Raw genomic sequence first — 12,576 nt, forward strand, 5'->3', positions numbered from 1 at the left:
TTTAGTTAAGAATTTTATTTCCAAACATTCTGTGAATTGTACAGATGACAGCTATATGTAACAACTTTTTAAAGAAGCTACATACTTATATTAGTTGAATACTAGCTTCTGAATAGTTGATGGTAACAGTTTCCTCTGAGAATTTAGGGAGGCGCTTCTTGGAGATGTAGGGATAGAAAACAAGGAGGAAAGAGGCAATATCTGAACAACAGTCCTTACTCATTTGCAATGTAGACCCATTTGTGCTTCTCGAGTGCTTCTATGTCATGCTCCAGTTGTTTCAACTTCATTTCCACCTTTGCTTTATGCATCTTCTTGTACCTGGTGTCTGTTAGTACTGGAAGACACTGAAATTCACGATTTGTTTCCTCCCAGTTCTTTTTCAGCCCCTAATGCCATTATACGAGAAGGAAATATATGAGAAAAACTTAAAGTAAGAACAATGTATACATAAATGACTTGACCTTTTCATTAATATTGCATTTGGTGTCACTGCAATGTAAAAATAACAGATAAGTATATGAATAATGTGTCATCATCTTAATTGGACAAAATTAATTAAATCCTTAAAAGTTCAATACTTAGAACTCCAGCCAAAATTCAGCAGCAGTTTCAGGTCATCTCACCCCCAGCTTGATTTTCTGTAACTGAGACTTTTCTCAGACCATGGACACCAAAATAGTCCCACAATATTTTAGCTTCTGTAAACTACTCTGAAAAAATTCTAAAGAATTGCATTCCATTTCTAATCTACATTTACAATAACACCTATAGGCAATTTATTTATCATTTGGACTAAAACCCCCAGCTGTCACTGACCCTATCAACAGTAATTTCAGTAAGTACTCAGTGCTACCTTTTTTGAATGCTACTGTGCCAAGAATTTCCTTACTAGATAAAGCAAACTGTATCCTCCAGATATAAAACTCTGAGACTAAAACCCTGCCTAAAAATAAATTAAAATGCTATAATCCAAAATTTACTCATAAACTTGGTAATTCAACACCAGAGACAAACTTTTATCCAGCAATATACACTGAATGGAACCAGACTGTGGTAGAAAAATAAAATTTAAATCTTGTCTTTACATCCTCACAATTACTGCAACAAATGCTCTTACTTTCTCTCCTCAAAAGTATAATCAAAATCTGCACATCCCATCCACGCATACATGAGGATTTAGTAGAGTTTATTCAGTACATCAAATGTCCTCAGGAAAACTATATGGGTGAACTTAATAATCACACCTAACAAGCAACTGAGACAGCAATCAGTAAATAACACAATATAGTTGTCAATGAGAAAACACTTCAAAATTTATTTGGTTCTCAGTTCTGTCACCTTAAAGGATATCACAAAGTATCTTCAAAAATAAAGAACTGAAGTTACTCTCTTGGGAACTAAAGTTTTCAACTCTCTTCCATAATTAAAACTGGATTCAGCCAGCACACTTATTGTATGGCACATTATGATTTCCAACCTCATGTCTTCTATTATTATTAAGCAGTTTTTCCTCACTGACTGGCTAATTGATGAAGATACTGAAGTTAAATTTAGAGAGTTTATTCTTAATATAGATTTAGTTTTGAAGATTGTTGTTTCTATTTCAGAACTTGAGGGCTCTTGTGCTTAAAGGCTTGTCTGATTTTGTCGACTGTAGGAATTGATTTAACAGAAAAAAAATGAACTCTCTCTGCCAACACTAAGAAAAACATAATTCTTAATATGAACACATAGTTTACGGATTCAAACCAGTGTATTTGTTGCATGGCAATTCCTGCTTTTTGTATATTCATATTAAGCATCTAAGTGTTCATAAAAGTTATTCCAACAATCTTCATATAAAAATATCTACATAAATTTAAAAACCCTACCTCGACATGGGAAACATAGAGCAACAAGGATATTTATTTACTGTCTTGTAATGATACTTGTCTTTGCAATCCAAGGCTGTAAAGTACTTTAATAAAGCTTGTAAACTACCAGGCATCAGGTACAGTTTACAAATATATTATCATGAGTATCATCTTTACAAAAAGCTTTCATAGAAGAGTGAATCATGGCTTCTTTTAAATAATTCTTCTTTGTGTACATTAGTAAAAACTAGTTTGGAAATCACTGAAAAAAACCAGTGAATTTTAAAATATTAGAGCATGCACTCATCACAATTTGCTCTATCCCTACAAAGTGAAGAGATCAAAAGCAGATCAAGACTCTCTCTATAAAAATCTCCTTCACAGCAACTCCAACAGCAATGTAATATGCTGACCACTATTGCTATGGGCTAGATCACAAACTGAATATCCAGCTCTCTCTATATAAAATTCTAATACATGCTGGATCAGTGAGAAATATGTACTGCATTTATCAATATTCTCTTTTATTCTCATAAAATCCCAACCAAAGTAAGCATAATGGAGAGTGCAAAAAATGTTGGCACAAATTATTTCCCTTTGTTATTTTAAGGTCATGAGGCTTGACTTTGGTCTCAGGCATCTATTGCCACGTATTCTTTCAAATCAGATAGTGCACATGTGTTCACTAGCAATGTCAATTATTTTAAAAGACAGGAATTCCCATATGTCTACAGCTGAGCACTGGGTAGAAGCCACATACCCTGGGGATACTAATTCCTCCTGACAATATAACAGTATAAGTAAGCCCATGAAAGAGCAAATGTTTTGGAAAAAAAAAAGTACAAAATACTGAGTTAATAAAAGCAGTCTAAAAACTTTTAAATTAAAAAATATTTTAGTGCATTACTGTGTTTTAAAAATATAGAGCATAATTTTAATCAAACTAAATGCAGAACTGTGAGCAGCTGAACTCACATGCTTTTTTGCACATATTTTTGTTGCATAGTTAACTTGTTGGACTATGAGCTTATCCCATGCCTTTCCCAACATAAAAATATCTTAATCTTCACCCTTGCTGTTCTGTTCTTTATTGCTCTCAGTGCAATACCCTCACCTCTCTTCCATACTCCTTCCCAGCTTCTACTGCTTGCTGTACAAGCAAGAGACACCATTGTGCTGGTCAATTCAGACCTTGCCAATTAACTGGTTCATCTTTGCAAGGGAGTTAGACACTGTTTTCTCTTTAGATATTCTGCTGGATTTTTTTTCTTGTGGGAATTCAGCATCTTGAAGCTGTCCATCCATCTACTAATTTGTTTCAGGTGGATGCTAAGAGCAAGTTATTAAGGGACAGACTGATAAACAGATATCACAGTAATGTAGGCTTCATTTTCATAGGAAATTTGGCTAAAAAGTGGTCAGCAAAAATTCCAGTTCAAGGGTGGGATATACTTTTAAAATGTCTCTTTTACACTCTATTTCTTTCATGGTATTCTTTCTCTTTAGAAAATCTTGTTCAATCAAAACTGTATGAAAGACAGTATCCAAAACAGCATGACAAAATACAGATTTTTCTATCATTGTTCTACGACTATATTGCAATTTAATTCTGTTTTCTTTTTTTTTTTGCCACATTTTAAAGCATGACCTTATGTTTTAGTCAGTAAGGTCACAATATCAAGATAGAAACTGCCAATAAAAAGGGGCAATATTCTGTGCTGGGAAAAGAAATGTGTTTTTCCATGATTAACTCTCACTAAATCCATATAGGTTATTTTCTGCACTTTGAAGTTTCACTGAAATTCCAAGTCATTAAGGGGGATAGGAATCAAACAGAACTGAAAACTGGATTAAAACTGCAGCTAGATCAGCTCCTTTCAGTTTTTTACAACTGTTCTACAGCTCCATCTAGTGAAAAAGTAGCTAATTCATCTGTCTCACTTAAAAAAATTCCAGTATACTTTTATTATTTTTATGGACTTACACTACCTTATTTAATCTTTTGTACATATTACTAATTACACTAAATCAAAATATGCACCTGCAGAAGACTTGTCTTTTCTTCATCAGATAGCTGTTTCAAGGCTCTCTTCTTGAGCTGCTCCACAACACTGGCCTCATATTCTTCCTCCTCTCTCTTAATTTCTTCATTTCTCTGTGTTACATATTTTGGTGTAACACCATAATCCTATAAGGGTAAGGAAGATGTTCCTTATATGTGCTTTTAAGAAGGAAACAAAGAGATACCTGTCATCCATAGTATATTACATTTGCAAAAATAGCTTGAAATGACAATTTGTGCTGCTGAGCACTAAAATCTTAAATCACTGTGTTCTTAAAAGTATCAAACATGATTGTCTTTGTAGCCTGAGTAAAATGTATAAACAATTCCCTTCAATTTCTTTTTACAACCTTGGCAGACAACAGAAAACAGAAGCTAAAACATCTATTCATAAGAACTGATGGTTGAGTGAGGATTTTGAAATCTGTTAATGACAGCGAGCTATTTTACATTTTTACATGGTGTCAGATTCCACGGTTGGAAACACATTCATTAAGAGACTTTCTTTGAAAAGTTCTTCCTGTATCCTAATTTTTGCTGAATGTTGCATGCCACAGAACAGAGTGAACAGTGTTCACACATACACAAAAATTGGACTAGGTAAGAAGGATAAACTATCCCATACTGGTTTTGACAGAATTGTTTCTGTGAGAAAAAATACCTTCTGAATATCCCAGATGGTCTTGGGGAAACACATCTATTTTGCCTTAACTTTTGTAAAATGAAACTACAACTAAATGCTAAGTGATTCACAAATTTTTTAGTATTTGGTAGCACCACAGTTAGCATTGTTTATATATATATTTAGCCATGCAAAGGTACTTCAGGTCCTTTTTTGCATCTTTTATCTGGAGCTATGTCATATGTTATCTCTTTTTGCAGAATTCTCTGTCATGAGTTACCTGTTTAGATAAGCCAGACTCTTGATATATCTTGTTTTCTGAGTAGCAGAATGGACTGTTCCTGTGCTTGGAGGAGGTTGTCCTTAAAGGCATGTCAGTTCTCTTCAAGCTTCTTTGCTTTCCAGAGCTGTCTCACATGGGGTCCAACTTACCAGTCCCTTGAATAGGCTGCTGCTTGCTCTCCTGAAGTACCGGGTCTGTACACTACCACCTCCCTGAGGAGGAAGGGGCCTTGAACTACTAATGGCCTGTGCAACCCAGACTATAAGTGATTATCATACCCCTGACCAATTTTTCTCATTTGTAAGTGGCAGAACCAGAAGAGCATAATCACTGGTTGGCTCATCCACCATTTGTGTTAGAAAGCTGTTGCTGACATGCTACAGGAACCTTTCTGGATTTCTTTCATCCCACTGTGTTGTCCTTTCAGCAGGTATCAAGAAACACAAAGTCTTCCATAAGCTGCACTGTGATCTGAAGATTTCCTCAAGTTGCTTAAAGAGATTTCATCCAGTTCCTCACCTTATTAGGTGTTCCATAACAGATACGCTTTTAACACTCGCTGGCCTTTCCTCTGATCCTGACCCATGAGCTCAACCAGCCTATTGACAATTCCATAGAAGAGCTCCATATATTTGAACAGCTTCTCCAGTCAAAGGGCAACCTTCCCCTCTTCTTCCCTGCCTGTCTTTCCTAAAGAGCCAACAGTCATTCATCACAGAATTCCACTTGTTTCCCCATTAGATACTCCCCAGATTCCCAATACAACACATATGCTATTGCTTTAGCACCATCATTCTGCCAATTTTTTTGGCTGACACCATAAGCAAATGAATGCAGAGCAAAGGCAAGGCACAATTCTAGTGTCAGTAACTTGTTCTTGATGAATTTAAAAGGTCCACCACAAACAGCAGTGGATCTAAACGTCTCAAAAAGAACCATAAACATTTCACAGGAGAATGGAATAGTGAACCTAAAATATGCATTGCTAATAGTATTTCCACTATAACTTAATAAAACTTACCTTTTTTTTAATGTATTTTGGTACAAGTCCTGAAGGTTCAAGGAGATATTTATCTCCCTGTCTTGAATCAACACAAAAATGTCGAGGCTTTTTAGGTACCCCTCTGATAACAGCAAGTGCATTTTTACTTATAAAATTCTTTTTAATCCTAATAACTGGGCGATACGTCCTCCGTGGCACTGATAGTGCAGGCAATTTCTTACCATCCTGTTCTTTTTTTCCTGTGAATAGAGCATGTAAACATTCTCAGCAATAACCATGAGGAACTTTGCAACTTAATGTTATTACATTTTTCAAAATAAAATAACTATGTACAGAATTACATAAAAATAGAACCCAACAGTATCTACAATGAAAGAATTGACTCTCAATGAACTGTTATGAAAATAACTATGCTTGTTTGGCCTAACAGAAGTTTTATAACTTAGGAAATACTATGTTGTTTCAGATAGGTTTTCTTTATAATATGTCACTCATTTCCTCTTAACTGCAGCAGTACAGGACTCTTTCCAAATGTAATTATAACTACTTTTAGTAGAGATGCTCGTTGTTAGGGCCCTTAGGTAATAACAGCCCCATCCAGTCTCAGCTGGGGCAGTCACCCCACACCCTTGGGCTCAGGAACCCCATTGCAGCTCAGCCTTGTGCTGTCAGTGCCTGGCTGAACTGCCTCAGCCATGCCTGCCCCTAGTCCTAGTCCTGAAAATTATGTGGAATCAGTGGAGGGACCTGGCCTGTTACCCTATTTTGCCTGATGGTCACAGGGCCACTGACAGGACAGACTTTCCTCACCACCCTGCCCTGCCTTCCTGCCTCTGGCACGGTGGGACTGCAACCCCTTCCTGAGGTCTTTGCCCAGCTTGCATTGCGGTTGCCCTCAATGTTGGGCTCATCTCTCCTTAGGGAAGAGCCCTGCTCTTGCTGCTCCCCAACCACTGTAAACAACTTCTCACAAACCTTCCAGAGAATATAGAAACACCTCCATTTTAGTGTAATCCTTCCTCCAAGGCACCAACAGAAATTCAGTAGTCTCCTGAGTAGTCTCACTTTCAGTGAGCGATGAAAGACAATATTTCCCACCATATTTCCCACTAGACATAACACTAATACATGGTCATTGTCAGAGATAATGATTTGATTCAAGCTGTCTGAGTTCATGTTCTTTTTTGACAAAAAATAAGTGTAATGTCACAAGTGACAGAGCTCATTCCTACAACAGCTGGTTTCCTGATACTGACCCCATGAAGCAGTACTTTCTTGAGGTTTGTTTTTTACAACCCAATAGCTTGCCATAACTTCGTACTGTAGGACACACAGGCTTAACTCTCTATTTTTAAAAAATACATTTCATTGCATGCATTTCCTATCTACACTTACTTGGTGCTAGCTTGGGTTCCTTTGAATGTTTCTGCAGGAAATCATTTGGAGATGGCACTGCAACTTTTGCTGGCCCCATAGTTTTCCACTGAGATTTATTTTTCTCTGCTTCATGTTTCACAAATGCTCTTAATTTGGATATAAACCTTAGAGGTTAAAAAATAACCATAAAGAATTTAAGAGTCAGAAAAAGTATTCAAAATACTTCTTAAAAGAATATACATTTTTTCTGTATTCATGGCAAAAGCCTAAGCTGGTTTTTTTTGTACTCTCTCCCAAATAAAGGCCATCATTCACACAACCTCCATGCTAAGGCTAAACCCAGTACTGCACTGACAAATGGTTTTCTGGTTCTGAAGTTAGCTTGCTTCTTCCTTCTGCTTTTGTGTCTTTAAGGTCAATATTATCACACTTTGGGAAATGGCTCCCAAATAGAAATACTGAACACAGACATTTTGAAACTCAACAAAACCTAAATTTTGGAAATAAACTGCTTTGAGTAGTAGTTGCATGAATTCATTATGGCACATGGTGTGATTCTTGGGGTGTCCTGTGCAGAGCCAGGAGCTGGACTCGATGATCCTGATGGGTCCCTTCCAATTCAGCATATTCTGTGATTCTATGAGTCTGTGATTTATGCTGGAGAAAAGATGTCAAATACAGTTAAGAATTGGACAGAATGTCTTGGATCATAATTTTTTTCTTATTACTGTCCACTGTATCACTGTCTCAATGTTCCTGTTGAACCATCTGTTACAGACTATTATGAGAGATTAGATGAGATGGGTCACTGCTCCAAAATAGCACAGCACACTGTATATTTCTTATATTGCACAGATCCAAACTACTATCCTGAACAATTGTAATCAGTGGTGGGCTTGGCACTGGAACAGCTTATGTGAAAATCAGACATGAAAAGCTGTATGCACATGGTAAGCACACACTGCTGTTTTGGTCTAATGGTGCATATGGCACTGCTACTTCTGCTTTAATCAAAATCTGCAAAAGAAGCCAAATGCTGATCATTAGCTGATTAGCAACATCTTGCCTCTATCTGAAGGACTGAGCTGGCACAGATGTTTGCCTGAGGGAGCAGAACTCCTTGCTCCTGAAGCGAAGGCTACCTCACTGTACCTTCTAAAATCAGTCTATCTTTAGGAAACATGTCATAATAATTTATGGTAGACAAAAGCTGATGAAAATCTGCTCTTCTTTTACAGAAAAAAACATGTTTATGAAAAAAAACTATACCACATTTTCAGGTAAGGAAACACTGCCCCTGTATATTTTACATATAACATATATAATATGTATATATTTTATATAATTATGTTATATTGTTGTATGATACATTATTATATTATATATATAGTTATATTTCTATATATTACATATAGTGCAACCTATTTTATGGAAATACCAAAACAAGAAGAAAGAAACCATGAAATGCTGGGCTAGTGAACATGTATCATAATAGCAACATTGATGAAAGCTCTTGTGCGTGAGCTGTGAATGCCCAATGCATGTATTTGTACTTATGATCATAACATTAGAACATGTTAGAGGACTTGATTAAAAATGAGGAGTTGTTCTGTGTTTTGGAGATTTGGTCTCCAAAATCAGAAAGAGGATTATGTACATGAGAGTACACATAATTCCATAAATACTTCTAAATAAGGAATGAGGTTTTATTTAGTTTTTCTGTTAAATTCACAGCTAACAGCTACAGACAGGCACAAAACCATCAAACTGATAAATAATTACATTCCTCACCATTTGCTAGGAGTAGCATTGTAGGCATACAGGAGAAAAAGGCACTGACTTTATGAGGAGTTTGACCTAGTGGGGTTCACAGAGACTTGGAATGAGAAAATGAATGAGAAAACACTGAGCTTATTACATACTGCCATAAGGTAAAGATATCTTTTGTAGACAGCTATAGGCATTATTTTGGACAAAGTGATGTGGCAGTTGTTTCTTTTCAGTGACTTTTCAGGCCAAGGAAGTAGCTAAATATGTCACATACCAATATCATAGGGTCAGAGAGGGTTGCAGGGAAGAAAACATGGTTATGGGAGACTTCAGAATCTAATCCTTCATCATTTGGCAAGGAGAAAAATGACAATACATCTATAAGAAGACAGAAGAAGTCTATACATTTTCCTTAAGTGTAACCTTGGGACACCAAAGCTGGGGAAAATGAGAATGCTTGCTTTGATTTCATGAACAGTAACTCATCAGTTGGGAGTGAAATATATAAGATTTCATTTGAGAAAAGAAAGCAACAAAAAAACCACAAAACCCACAAAATACTAGATTTTGTATGCATTAGTTTAAACTGGTCAAATTATGCTCTTAACAAGGTTTGACACTGTTGTTACCAGCTGGATATTTGTCACATTCTAAACCAAAGCAGAAAGTGGGGTGACAACAAAAGTTAATGAGATCAGAAGGGGATTCAGTCAGATTATATGCAAACCAAGATCCCCTTGCCTAAACTGAATCTGATGGTCATAGAGTATTCAAATCCCCAAATGGTATTAGGACAAGAATGGATTTAGTGTGTGTGCTTTGCCATACTGTCCTTTCACCTTCCTCTGTCTGTCAAAAGTATCTACCTCCAAAAGTATGTCCATTCACAATGGAAGCAAACAAGCAAACAAATCTATTTCTACATGGAGAAGATTAAGAACTAGGAATCTCACAAGTCAAAATCCTTTTACCTGAAAAGCGATAACTATCTTTGTTCTAATGAGTATCACTGATACTTCTACTCATTTTAAAGCTGTTGAGTTATGACCTACATTAACCTTTTACTAAAGATGCTCAGTGTATGTACTGGGTTTGCGTGGAGAGGTTTTGATAGCAGGCGGGATACAGAGGTGGCTTCTGTGAGAACCTACTAGAAGTTTCTTCCATGTCTGGCAGAGCCGATGCCAGCTGGCTCCAGGACAGACCCACCACTGGCCAAGGCCAGGCTAATCAGGAATGGTGGTAACGCCTCTGTGATAACATATTGAAGAAGAAAAATATCCTGCTCCGATTTTGTTAGTAAGAAATTCAATTACTATGCTGAATTTGTGTCTGTTTTGCCCTTGACAGTATTTGCTGAGTGATCTCTCCTGGTCCTTATCTCAACTCATGAACCCTTCATTATATTTTCACTCCCCTGTTCCAGTTGCAGAGGGGAGTGATAGGAGTGGCTTGGGTGGGTGCCTGGCACAACAGATAACTCTGCTACTACAGTGTAACAGTTTTCTCTTATGTTAATAGGGACTTCAAAAAAACCTAACACATTTTCCTAACTATTGGCAAAAGGCCTTTTCTATATTTTTAAGGTAAGAGGTGAGAAAGAGAAGCAAAAGAAACAATGTCAGAGGAAGAACAGTGTCAGCCTGACACACAGAAAGTATGGAAGTGGGGCACTGAGAAAAATAAATTAAAAAAGCCAACTTTTCAGCTAATTACCAAGAAGTTGTTGTAAGTGCAAATAACAAAGACATCACGTGATTCCTCTGTGCATAAAGAGTGTTTGTAAATTATCAATGAACAAGATGACACTGAAGACACTAAACGGAATCATCAGCTCATGGAGCAGGCTGTAAACCCTCAGATCACAGAACCACAGAATCAACGGGGTTGGAAAAGACCTCTGAGATCATCAAGTCCAACCTGTGACTGAACACCACCATGTCAACTAGGCCATGGCACTAAGTGCCGCGTCCAGTCTTTCCTTAAACACCTATAGGGATGGTGACTCCATCACCTCCCTGGGCAGTCCATTCCAATGTCTAATCACCAAAAAATTTCTTCCTAATGTTCAACCTAAACCTCCCTTGGTGCAGCTTAAGCCTATGCCCTCTCATCCTGTCGCTTGTTACCCATGATTCAGGAGAAGAGGCCGACTCCCACCTGGCTACACCCTCCTTTCAGGCAGTTGTGGAGAGTGATAAAGTCCGCCCTGAGCCTCCTTTTCTCCAGGCTAAACACCCCCAGATCCCTCAGCTGATCCTCATAGGACTTGTGCTCCAGCCCCTTCGCCAGCTTCACTGCCCTTCTCTGGACACGCTCCAGCACCTCAACGTCCTTCTGAGGAGCAATAACTATTCAAAACCTAGTCTGTTTGGGGTCTTTTTTAACACCTCTTTAGATGCATCTCCTTGACAGAACCAGCCTCCCTGCCTGCAAGTGGCTCTGTCACATCCACGTACCCGGCGGATTTGACGGGCTTCTCCGCCCGGGGCGGGGGGTCACAGGCACCGTCCTGGGCGCTCTGCGTCGCCATCCTCCCGCCGCGGGACCCCAGGCGCGGGGAAGCGCCCGCCTCCCCGAGGGGCGCCCGCCTCGCTGAGGGACTGGGACACGGGACTCCCACCTCTCTGCGGTGCTCTGGGCTCTGAGAGGCTGCAGGCGGGGCCGGGCTGGCTCCTGTTGTCCGTTACCAGGGAAACCGTTGCCGGGTAACGGCGCCATGACGGGGCGGAGCCGCTGCCGCCACCTGTCGGCGGCGCATGCGCACTGGACGGCGGTGAAGTCAGAGGGGGTCGGGCGGTTCGGCTGCGCGTGCGCCGTTGGGGCGCGCGGTGGGCGCGCGCGGCACCTGTGGCAGCGGTCCCCGCCCCCGCCGGTACGTGCGCGCGCTGCGCTCAGGGCGCAGGGGGTTGAACCGGGCCGGGACAGGGAGGGAAGGAATGGGACGGGCCGGGACAGGGCAGAGCAGGGCAGGGCAGGACAAGAGTGCCGCCGCCACTCCCGAGGGGAGATGGGAGCCCGGGGCTGCCGTGGCCGGGTGGGTGCGTGGGTGGGTGCGTGGGTGGGTGCGGTCCCCCCGGTCCCCTCCCTCCGCCCATCCACGCTTCGGCTCCTTCAGGGCGCGTCGAGTCGCTGAGGCGAGAGCCCGTGTAGGATCTTGGTCCAGGGCATCATCTGGTGTCTGTCCCAGTAACACGGCCCGGTTTTCACTAGGGCTGTCGCCGGCAGTGGGTGACAGAATGGTGGGTCATTGCTGATGATGTGTAGGTGCTGCCCACGTCCAGGTGAAGGGTGGAGGTGTATTGCCAATGCATAAAATTTCACTGGAGGTTTGAGTGTGAGCTCTGCTGCAACAGAACCGCACCCTTCTGGCGTGGGGGTTCATATCTAAAGTTGGATGGCTAATTTTAGCTGGTTTTGCAGAAAAGTTTTGCCACTGGAACAAAACATTATCTCAAAGAAACAGGTGGCATTCAATGGCTGTGGGCATCTGTGTACATGTGCTTTATGTGGGTGGGTGCAAGATGGGCTACACTGCAGTAGGTTGAAATGAGTAGCTGGATAAAGAATTCCCTGCAAGATTTTGCACCAGGTTAACTAAGC

The 12,576-nt window shown here is 39.9% G+C and overlaps 2 protein-coding genes across 8 annotated transcripts in view; one reads left to right on the forward strand and one right to left on the reverse strand.

Annotated features, from left to right (window-relative positions):
* On the reverse strand, positions 1 to 11,709 carry ENKUR (enkurin, TRPC channel interacting protein). 2 transcript variants are annotated; one of them, XM_027751703.2, is made up of 5 exons: positions 11,597 to 11,709; positions 7,222 to 7,367; positions 5,845 to 6,065; positions 3,898 to 4,044; positions 1 to 389 (listed from the first exon to the last, which is right to left on the reverse strand). In XM_027751703.2, exons 1-5 carry the CDS (start codon positions 11,692 to 11,694, stop codon positions 216 to 218), a joined length of 786 nt encoding a protein of 261 aa, XP_027607504.1. In that variant the 5' UTR covers positions 11,695 to 11,709; the 3' UTR covers positions 1 to 215. The 2 variants fall into 2 exon arrangements, with proteins under 2 accessions (XP_027607504.1, XP_027607503.1); XM_027751702.2 differs by having other exon boundaries at positions 11,433 to 11,666.
* Positions 11,693 to 12,576, forward strand: part of THNSL1 (threonine synthase like 1) — a 21,465-nt gene continuing 20,581 nt past the window's right edge. For 2 of the 6 annotated variants that reach the window (XR_005563102.1, XR_005563104.1), the window contains exon 1: positions 11,773 to 11,848. Coding sequence is in view for 3 of the 6 variants with exons in the window: in XM_039380147.1 (XP_039236081.1) it covers positions 11,693 to 11,848 (156 nt within the window). In the remaining 3 variants the exon portion in view is untranslated. Of the gene's footprint in view, positions 11,849 to 11,953; positions 12,011 to 12,576 lie in introns of those variants that run through there. The other 4 variants (XM_039380148.1, XM_039380149.1, XM_039380147.1 and 1 more) reach the window with 3 other exon arrangements.

Source organism: Pipra filicauda, unplaced genomic scaffold (genome assembly GCF_003945595.2).
Source record: "Pipra filicauda isolate LSUMZ 115617 unplaced genomic scaffold, ASM394559v2 scaffold187_size1440530_pilon, whole genome shotgun sequence".
NCBI classification, from domain to species: Eukaryota; Metazoa; Chordata; class Aves; order Passeriformes; family Pipridae; genus Pipra; species Pipra filicauda.

Coding starts and splice junctions, on each gene's coding strand:
- ENKUR (XM_027751703.2), bottom strand. CDS start 11,694: ATGGCGCCGTTACCCGGCAACGGTTTCCCTGGTAACGGACAACAGGAG. Junction 7,368..11,596: donor GCCCAGAGCACCGCAGAGAG/GTGGGAGTCCCG, acceptor TTAACCTCTAAG/GTTTATATCCAAATTAAGAG. Junction 4,045..5,844: donor CAAAATACATTAAAAAAAAG/GTAAGTTTTATT, acceptor TTACCCTTATAG/GATTATGGTGTTACACCAAA.